This window comes from Medicago sativa, chromosome 3 (assembly GCF_051527215.1).
Source record: "Medicago sativa cultivar Bolivia chromosome 3, Bolivia_mono, whole genome shotgun sequence".
NCBI lineage: Eukaryota > Viridiplantae > Streptophyta > Magnoliopsida > Fabales > Fabaceae > Medicago > Medicago sativa.
The window spans coordinates 60,218,483-60,228,615 of NC_140751.1; the positions used below are offsets into that span (position 1 = coordinate 60,218,483).

General features: G+C 33.3%; 1 protein-coding gene across 1 annotated transcript; it reads right to left on the bottom strand.

Annotated features, from left to right (window-relative positions):
* Positions 1–8,128: 8,128 nt before the first annotated feature.
* Positions 8,129–9,799, bottom strand: LOC146938773 (uncharacterized). The gene has a single exon (XM_085757871.1). It carries the CDS (start codon positions 9,797–9,799, stop codon positions 8,129–8,131), a length of 1,671 nt encoding a protein of 556 aa, XP_085613997.1.
* Positions 9,800–10,133: the final 334 nt, after the last annotated feature.

Below are 10,133 nucleotides of genomic sequence, written 5' to 3' on the forward strand. Positions count from 1 at the left end.
GCGGAGGAGAGAGAAACGACGGTGGTAGGGGAGAGAAGCGGCGGTGGTAGGTGTAGGAAAAAAAGAACATAGATGGACTGATTCAGTTTTGTACGTTAGGCATAAAATCCGGTTGTCGATAGAAAACCAGTTCAAAGTATTAAAACCGGTTCAGGACAAAATCCGGTTCAAGTTACATGAACCGGTTCTGAACCGGACTGAACTGTATCGAACTGGTTTTAAAAAAATCCATTTTTTTGTGAAAGTAGTTTTTTGATCCAAATTGTATCCATAAATTTAATGTGGTTCAGTTTGGATAAACCATTTGCACACCCCTATTGGTAAGGGCTTTTTTAAATGGACTTTGAAATTTGGGGCTCCATTGACACCTCTAGTTGTGACAAGTAAGACAATAAGCTAATGAAACAATCAATAACCAACTTGTTGAGACCTCAATTAATTTTTCAATCCATATTTAACATAACATCCGGTAATGCCGACTGAACAGAGGATGCCCATGTCCATTGCATCCACATTTAAATAACTCAAATGTCCCACATCGATACAAATGAAAGAAAAGTAGAGATTTATAAATAGAAGTGTGGGCAACAAATAATAGGTGATATATATTAAGGAGTTGATTATTAAATTTAAATACAAATTTTTAATGGTTAAACGGACGGTTACGGCTCATTATTAATTATTATATCATTAATTATTATATCAGCTTTTTTTTATAAAAAATATTTTTTTTTTTTAGAAAAAACGGCTCATTATTCATATCAGCTTTTTTTAATAAAAAATATTTTTTTTTTTTAGAAAAAACGGCTCATTATTATATCAGCTTTTTTTATAAAAAAATATATTTTTTTTTTAGAAAAGAAAAAAATACCTAAAAAAAATTATATCAGCTTTTTTTATAAAAAAAAAATATTTTTTTTAGAAAAGAAAAAAATAACTAAAAATGAGGCAATTTTGTAATAGATAATCTCTTTTATGTCCTTAAAAAATATTGTAAAAATAAAAATTTGTGTCAAATTGTTTTTATGTAAACTATAACATGTTTTCATAAGATATATGGGGCCCTAAGTGGAGACACTAAGTGGAGATTCAAATTTGGCAATATCTAATGTTCATTGGACACCTCCTTTTAGTGGCTTCTATAAGCTTAATGTTGATGCAGCAGGTCCAATAAAGGGTGATAAATGGGGTATTGATGCTGTGGTTAGAGATAATGAAGGTGTTGTCGTTGGTGCTAGTTGCTGGCAAGTCTTTTCTTTACCAGATTCGGAGGTTGCAGAAGCTTTAGCTATGCGGAAGGGTTTGGAATTTGCAAAAGACATGTCTTTTCTGAATCTTATAGCATAATCAGATGCTTCTAATGTGGTTTTAGCGTTGAATGCTCACCAACAATCTCCCAACTATGTTGGCTCAATTATTCGAGATTGTATTAGTTTTAAGGGTAGTTTTCGTTGTTTAAATTTTTCACATATTAGGCGTGAAGCCAACCAATTTGTTCATTATTTAGCAAAATATGCTCTTAAGAATTTAGATTGCATATGGATTGAAGAAACTCCGCCTTGTATTTCTACAGTCTTGGCATTTGATTTATTGCCAGACTTCCGTTAATAAAATTGTCTTTAACATAAAATATATATATATATATATATATATATATATATATATATATATATATATATATATATATATATATATATATATATGGGGCCCTGTGAAAATAAGGTGAAAACATCTTATGGATATATTCTGTAAGTTGTTTTTCGTACATTATGTTATTATTAGAGTATTACTTTCCCCATCCTATGACTTTTCTCGCGCGCCCTATTTATTCCATTTTTAACCCTGGTTTGGAATTCATTTTCCGGAATGAATTGTTAATGTTTTTCAGATTTATCCGGATTATAAATTCCGGAATGGTCTTTTACCAGAATTTTAAGCTTTGAAATTCGAAAATAAATGCAAATAAACATATAAACCAGAAATATAAAGACAAAAAGATAAAAACAACTCATTTTATTAATATATGAACAATACATTACAATAATGTTGAAGCTTTTTAAGCTTATTACATAAGAACCTAAATCTATTTCTAATCTCCTAAGAGCCTAATTCTAATCTCCTAAGAGCCTAACCACTGGTATGTGATGGGACATACCAGTAGTTTCCCTGTTGGAGGGCAACCAGGGGAGGAAGGAAGAGGAGGGCGGGAAGAAGAAACCAATGCCCTTGAGGGAGGTAAGGGGTGCTCAAACTTACGCCCAGACAGGCCAAGCTAAGAACCACACTGACCCACATGACCCCCATATGAACCGCACTTCTTTGCAGTGCAGTTCCATCCTCATTGACCGTTCATACAAACCCTGAAAGTTTTCAACGAGGCCCTTATCTATGAAAGGCCAACGATGGAAAACCATGATTGTAGAAGGAAGAAAAGTAGGAGAGGGTGGGAGAGGATGGTGTGAGAAATGGTGGGGTTTGGAAGGCTATTTATAGGGAGGGTGGGTCAAAAAATGGTTGGGAGGCCATAAATGCAGTTAAAAAACGTGGTAAAACACGTTTTGTTGACTTGACCACCGAAAAAAAAACATTTGAAAAACGTTTTGCTTGTGGTGCAGACCACCAGCCATGACACTGATGCAGTCTGGAAAATACAATCTGGAATGCACCTTTGGTTTCCGGAATATATTTTCCGGAATAATGCGATACTGGTGAACGAGGGAAAAGTTGGAACTTCTTGTAGGGTTAAGGACGTTCCGAAATGTATAATCCGGAAAACTTCAGCATTGGATTCTTTTGTGTGGAGCCATTAATGTAGGTTTGGACGGTTACAACCACTAACACATTTTCATTGACTGTACAAATGACCTAGGACTTGTTTTAGGCTATAAATAGGCTTCCATCTTCAACAAATATCTTCATTCTTCACTTCACCTCTTTTCTTCCATTTTCTTCAAATTTTCTTAGTTTTTTAGGGGTGTCGGTGGTGTCATGGTCATTCTTGACCGTTCATATGAACCCTGCAATTGCATTGCAGCTTGTATGGGGTTCATATAACGGTCAACAGAGACTCATGACATCAAAGAAAGACACAAAAAAGCACATAACATCTGGTCCGGATTTCGTTTTTCGGATATCACTAACAATCTGGTCCGGATTATATAATCCGGACCAGGGGTATTTTTGGGAGTTTTGCAGGGCGTGCGAGAAGGCAGTAGGGTGGAAAAAGTAATACTCTTATTATTATGTATGTTAAATTTGTTTGGTATAATTTGAAAGTTATACCCTATACCCCAACATTTATACCTTCACCCAACAAACAATTAAAATTTCCAATTTTACCCTTTTATCTTTTGACTTCACCCCCACAAAATATTTCCCACTTAACTTTTGTTTCTGGAAAACTCAAGATATAATTAAAATTGTATAAAAAAATCACAATTAAATGTTAAGATTACGTTAAAAGAAGCACAATTAAAATTCTATAAAAAAAAAAATCACAAATAATTTACTATATATCTGATTACAAAAGATATATGATTTTATTTAAATTTTACTATATATACATAAATTTCATTATTCAATGAAAAATACCATAAAACACGGGATAATTATATTTGAAATTAAAAAGGAAAAATACTATAAAACATAATATAATTATATTTAAAATTAAAAAGGACATAAATGTTATTTGGAAACAAATTAAAATATATTCTTTTTTAAGAGACTTAGAAATGAAATTTTTTATTTTTGATAAAAGACTTAAAAAGGAAGTTTTTTTCACAAGAACTTAAAAAGGAAGTTCTTTTTCTTTGACAAAAAACTTAGAAAGGAAGTTGTTATTTACTTATTTTTCATTTTTTTTATGCAAATGTCTCATAATACCCTGTAACTCCTGGTTGCTCAATTAACACATTTTTTTCTTTATAAATCGGTTATCCTTGGTCTATAACTACGAAAACTAATCCACACATTTTAACGATGTTGCGTGTTTAAATGTATACATGAAATCTTTGTATCAATTGGTATGGACAATGCATAGAATATGCAAGGTCCGGGTTCGACCCCGGCCACCACCAAAAAAGGAAATCCTTGTATATATAAGGATTACAAGTGTAAATGAAAACCGAAGAATCTTAGACAAATTTTCTAGTAAAATAGTGGAAGGAGTTTTGAAGTTCTATTTTCTAATGTGCTCTCTCCTTCATTTCTTGCAGAAAACGAAGAGTAGTTTCACATTTTTTTTTATTTTCTTCTTCCTAATCCTAATGCTTTGTCTGGTTTTGTTTTTTTCAATATTTCAGAATCGAAATGTTGTCACTCCTGTTTCTTCCCGCATTATACGAAATTCAACCAACTATTCTCTCAACAGTAAAAAATATAACCTTTTTCTTTCTTTCATTTTTTTTTTCCGTTATAGATTGTTGTTTAATTTTGTTTAATTTTTGTTTAATTTTGTTATTGTGTTGTGATATTGTTTTGAATTTTTATGTTTCCGTTTGATTGAGTATGTAATTGAATTTTTAGACATGGAATTTTTATTTTGAGTGTGTAATTGAATTTTTGTGTGATTGAATTTTTAGAGATGGGATTGCTTTTTGTTTTGAATTTTTCTGTTTGCGTTTGATTGAGTGTGTTATAGCATAAGCTCCGTAACACCAACACTTTTTTTTATCGGAGGCGTGTCCTATATCCAACATGTGTCACACCGATCTATGTGATTATATTGGATTATTTCATTTTTACAAATTATTATAGGTGTCAATTTGTAAGTGTCTGATAGCTGTTCCTGTGCCGTGCTTATCATGCTATTAATATTGGTTAGCTTACTAATAAACATAACAGTGGGTGATAAATGATAAAGAACATACGGTGAGTCAAGGAGAAATTAATTGAGATAAATCAATGTAGGCTCTGCCACTGTAGTTTAGATTTCAATTAATTTTTGTAATCCATATTTAACATAACCTCCGGTGATGCTGCAGACTGAACTGAGGATACCCATGGGCCATGTCCCTTGCATCCACATTTAAGATAACTCAAACGTCCCACATCGATACAAATTAAAGTAAAGTGGAGATTTATAAATAGAAGTGTGGGCAACAAATACCAGATGATATAAAGGAGTTCTAGAGGTGAAAGAAAAGACTGTTTGGTTTTAATGTTTATTGTCACTGACAAACTCTATTTGTGTGTGTTGGCAACAAACAATGACTTGTTTATATGTTTTGCTTGCGTAATAACTCAAGATGCTTCATTCAGGCTGATGTAGATATCTTACAACTCTAGTACCAGTAGCTTGTTCAGCAGACAGAAGTCCAAAAAAGGGCTATACAGGATCTTGAAGAAAAAACTAGAGAATTAGAAGAAAGGCGAAAATCATACCATGATCACACTACTACAAAAATTATTTTTTACATCAGTTGAAAATGATTTTTCACATCAGTTTGCAACCGATGTAAGGTGACATGATGTGGTAAGTTTACATCCTTTCACATCAGGTTGCGACTGATGTGAAATCTTGAATTTCTACATCAGGTCCGCTTCCACTGTTGTAATAGACACACTTTGAAATTTAACACTAGAGTTTTCACATCAGTTATACGATAGACACTTAAGTTAAATATGTATATTTCACATCAGTTTTCAAAACCACAGTAATAATTTTTTTTTTGTCAAAATATTTTTTTTTAAATGGCTTATCAAGCATGCCTTTTCAAATTGTATTACTACTCTAAGTACAACATTTAGGTCCTTCACTAGTGATAATTCAAATCAATACAACTCATACATTGAATTCCAAATCTGTGTTGATTATTTGGGTGGCGCTTCTATTCACAACGGTACTTCTGTTCGCGATGACAGTGGCCAGTGGGTGGCGCTTCTGGCTGGTGGTCGGTGGCGCTTCGCGATGGCACGTCCCTATGCACTCTGTTACCGATATATTCTATGCACAGAAAGCCTTAACCTCTCCAATTTTAAGCAAAGTGAATGCGTCATATGCAACTCTATCAAAACATGGACTTCATTTAAGCAAGATTTAAATCAAGTCAAACAACATATAATCCTTCCAATAATAAAATTTAACATTAGTTTCAAAGCTCAACCATTCACACACCATGTTGCAAAAGAATCCACTTAGTACATGACTCATTCAGAAATTCAGTTAAAAGTTTCATAAGCACTACATAATTGTCCCAATTTTTTAGAGATTGATGGAGTAGGGAAACTTTCTAAACTGTAGGCATATCAGCTAAAAGTTGCAGAAAATTGACTTTACCTTGGTCCAATTTTATATATAGCTCTTCACTTCATTTTGAACTGAAGCTTTGTGTACCTAAATATACATATATAAATATCAAATTATCTCCATTGAATTCATTTATGTCATGTAGTTTCTAACCTACGGCAAAGAGATATATCAGCGTATTAAAATGTACTTAAAACTATCTTGTAGTGGGAATAAAGCATTAATTTTGAATTACTTCACTTGCTATTCAATCTCTAATCACCTAGTTACAATTTAATATTGATTTTTATCATGTATACTAGTATTAGAACCTTATTACTTCTTGAAATAAACAATCATAAAAGATAGCATTCTAGGATACCTTATTAATACCATTCAGGTAACTAGATTTTGGGCAATCAATTCATCCTAAAATCATACAAAACTACAAGTTTGCATTTGTGCAGCAAAGAGAATCATGCTTCCTACAAGCATCAAGATCTACACGATGTTGTGCTCCTCGTAGCAATTCCATGACCTTTCCAATTCTCGATACTTCTTTTATGTTTAAGTACACAGCAACTTAAGGGCCACGCTTGTGCCTGTTGTGTGTACAACACAGCTCTTAGCAATTCAACCTTAAGTGTAGAATTCTAAAGTCGTTAGCCATAGTAAGGCTAGAATCTTTATGCAGAAGTATAAGCAAGTATCCCAAAGAAACTGTTATGTGAAAGTCGATTACTGTAATACATAACCACAAGGATACATGTAACAAATCTGATACATCAGATTTAAAAGATTGTAAGGATACACATCTCAGGCCATACATCATAGGTGGATGCTTGAAAATTCGAGCTGATAAAAATGAGAGTTCATGGTGATGAAAGGTTATCAATTAGTGATAGGCTAACTGAGTGAAGACCTCAGAAGACAAATTGGAGAATGTTATTTTCAAATGATATTCCCAGATTTCATGATTCCAGGCTTCATACCTTTTCTCTCACTCCTCTTTGTAATAATACAGTGAACTGATACCATCTGCTTGTACACGATTGTTCCAATTTCATTTGATTCCATGCATTAATTCCTTTTGATTCTTCCCTTAAGGTTTAAAGATACAACATGAACACTTACTAGTGCAAGCATCTTTTCTGTTGTTATTGAAGATGTTCAGCTCCATGCTGCAAACATCAGGCATCAGCCTTGTAATTAACTATGTTTTTGTCACAAACAGAAATAAGAGATTCTCTCGCAATCTTCCTCTCCTGTTCCAAGGCCTCGTCTTACTCAGTTACATGCTTAGAGTTTTGAGCAATCCCTACAATTTTCCATTTTTGTCATGACATTGTTAGTAGTTTTTTTTAAAGAAATAATATTCAAGAGTCTAAAACTTGTAACTTCTTTGGCACAAAATCATCTTCAGCCAACTTCTGCTACGATAGCACCCTATTCAGGTGCAGATTTAAACTATACTGGTGCAACACAAGGAGATGTGAGTTCCATTCTGTATAATGTAGACGTCCTGGCTTAAATTTCAGATCTCTTGAAGCTAATAATGGTTTTGAGTCAATAATATAAATCACTTCTCATCGACTTCTCTCTATGCTAGTCATGTCACACTACACTCTGCAGTGTTCTAGAGAAAGTGTAGTAGAAGTTGTAAAATCCAAAGACAACAATAACAATTATATTCTACCACTTCCCTCAAGTTGAAACTCACCAATCTCTCAGTTTTTTAAGTATAAACACACTTAGCAAAAGAAACAACAATAGCAAACTGCAAATGTTTGTTTCTCATTAGGCTAAGCAAAAACAAAAACAAAACAATGACATGAAGTTGAAATATAAATTCAAAATAACAATGTGTAACAAGAAAACCATCTTACCTAGTTACATACATTGTTATAGTAGACCTCTTACAATCATTTCGCGAAGTTTCTTTGCCTTATCATATTCACCTTTATCAAACAAAGAACGGATAATTATTTCAAAAGTTGTAGCATCTGGAATGCAACCACTGGCTTTCATTTTTGAAACCATGGCCAATGCCCCATCAAACAAGTCCTTCTTACAAAATCCCTTGATCATAGTATTATATGTATACACATCAATATTGTAGCCTTTGACCAAAACATCTTCAAAAACTTTTTGCGCATCCTTTAGTCTTCCACTTTTGCATAATCCATTGATAAGAATATTGTATGTGCACACACTTGGTTGTATATTGTGGTCTTCAAGTTTTGTTAACAATTCAATTGCCTTGTCAACATGATAGTTTTTGCATAAAGCATCCAATAAAGAATTGTAAGTAATTATATTAGGTGGTTGACCTCTATCATGCATCTCACCGATAAGTTTCAAAGCATATGAGATTCTTCCCGATTTGCACAAACCATCAATAAGGAAATTGTACGTCACCACATCAGGAAAAATGTGTTTGCAATGCATTTCTTCAAAGAGTTTCATGGCTTCATCCACCATTTTAATCTTACAAAATCCACTAATCATGATACTGTAACTATGAACGTCAAGAGCCACTCCGATTTGAGCTATAGTGTTGAATATACTTTCGGCCTTGTTCACCTCATTTACCAGACAATATCCATCCATTAAAGAGTTATAAGTAACAATGTTAGGTTTTACATCTTTTTTCATCATCACAACAAACACATTTTTAGCTTCTTTCACTTTTCCTTCCTTACAAAATGCATCAACCAATATACTAAAGGTATACACAGTTGGGTTGATGTTTTCCAATATCATTTTATGTAACAAACCAATTGCATCTTTCAATTGACCCATAATGCATAAACCACAAATTAAAGTATTATAAGTGACAACAGTAGGACAAATTCTCTTAGCAACCATTTCAGAATATAAATCAAAAGCATCATTAACAAGTTTATCTTTGCACACACCATCAATAATCGTGTTGTACATCACCACATCAAGTTGAACCAATTTCCCATCAATTCGTCTCAGCAATTCTAAGGCAGCTTTTGTTTGTCCAACTTTACATAACCCGTTGATCAAAGTCCCGTAACTAACTTGGTTCAACTGAAATCCAAGCGCTACCACCTTATCATGAAAGTGCAATGCTTTATGAATGTCGCCTTTGAGACAAAGACCCTTGATGAGTGTAGTCAAAGTTATGGCATCCGGCTCATAACCCTTTTTCAGAATGTTGGAAAATACGGAAAATGAAAGAGAGTTATGACCCAATTGAGAAAAACAATTGATCAAGATGCTCAAAGTGACTATGTTTGACGCGATTCCGTTGAATTCCATTTGTCGATGAAGGGAAACAACAATGGAGTAATGATTGGCCTTGACAAGAGAACCTAAAATCTTGCCAAATTGGATGATGGATGGTGTAGGGTTCTTCTGATGGAGCAAGTGATTGAATGAGGAAACGAGATTGTGTAATTGAGTTTGAGAGTATAAGGTTGTTGAGTTTGAAAAAGAAGAATAAGAGGAGAAGCAATGAATTAGGAAAATAGGGTTTAGAAATTGGAAATTAGGAAAATTGGTAATAAAAACAGAAAAAGCAACAAACCTTGAACGTGAAAACATTATTGTGGTTTAAGGAATATCACAGTTTGTGTTCCTATCAATGTCCCCACACATCTTCGAATTCTGTAAAATTTTATCTTCCCTTGTTAAAATGACTCATTTCCACACCGCTATATCATTTTCTCATCAAATGGAAATAAAAGGAATTCAACCTAATATTGTTACTTTAAACATCTTGATTAATTCCTTCTGCCATCTGAATCAAATCAATTTCGCTTTTTCTATATTGGGTAAGATTCTCAAGTTAGGTTATAAGGCTGATACTGTAACGTTAACTACACTTATGAAGGGTCTTTGTCTTAATGGCGAGGTTAGGAAAGCCTTTACTTTCATG

What these genes read in the sequence shown, in the direction of transcription:
- LOC146938773 (XM_085757871.1), bottom strand. Translation starts at nt 9,799, where the DNA reads ATGTTTTCACGTTCAAGGTTTGTTGCTTTTTCTGTTTTTATTACCAAT.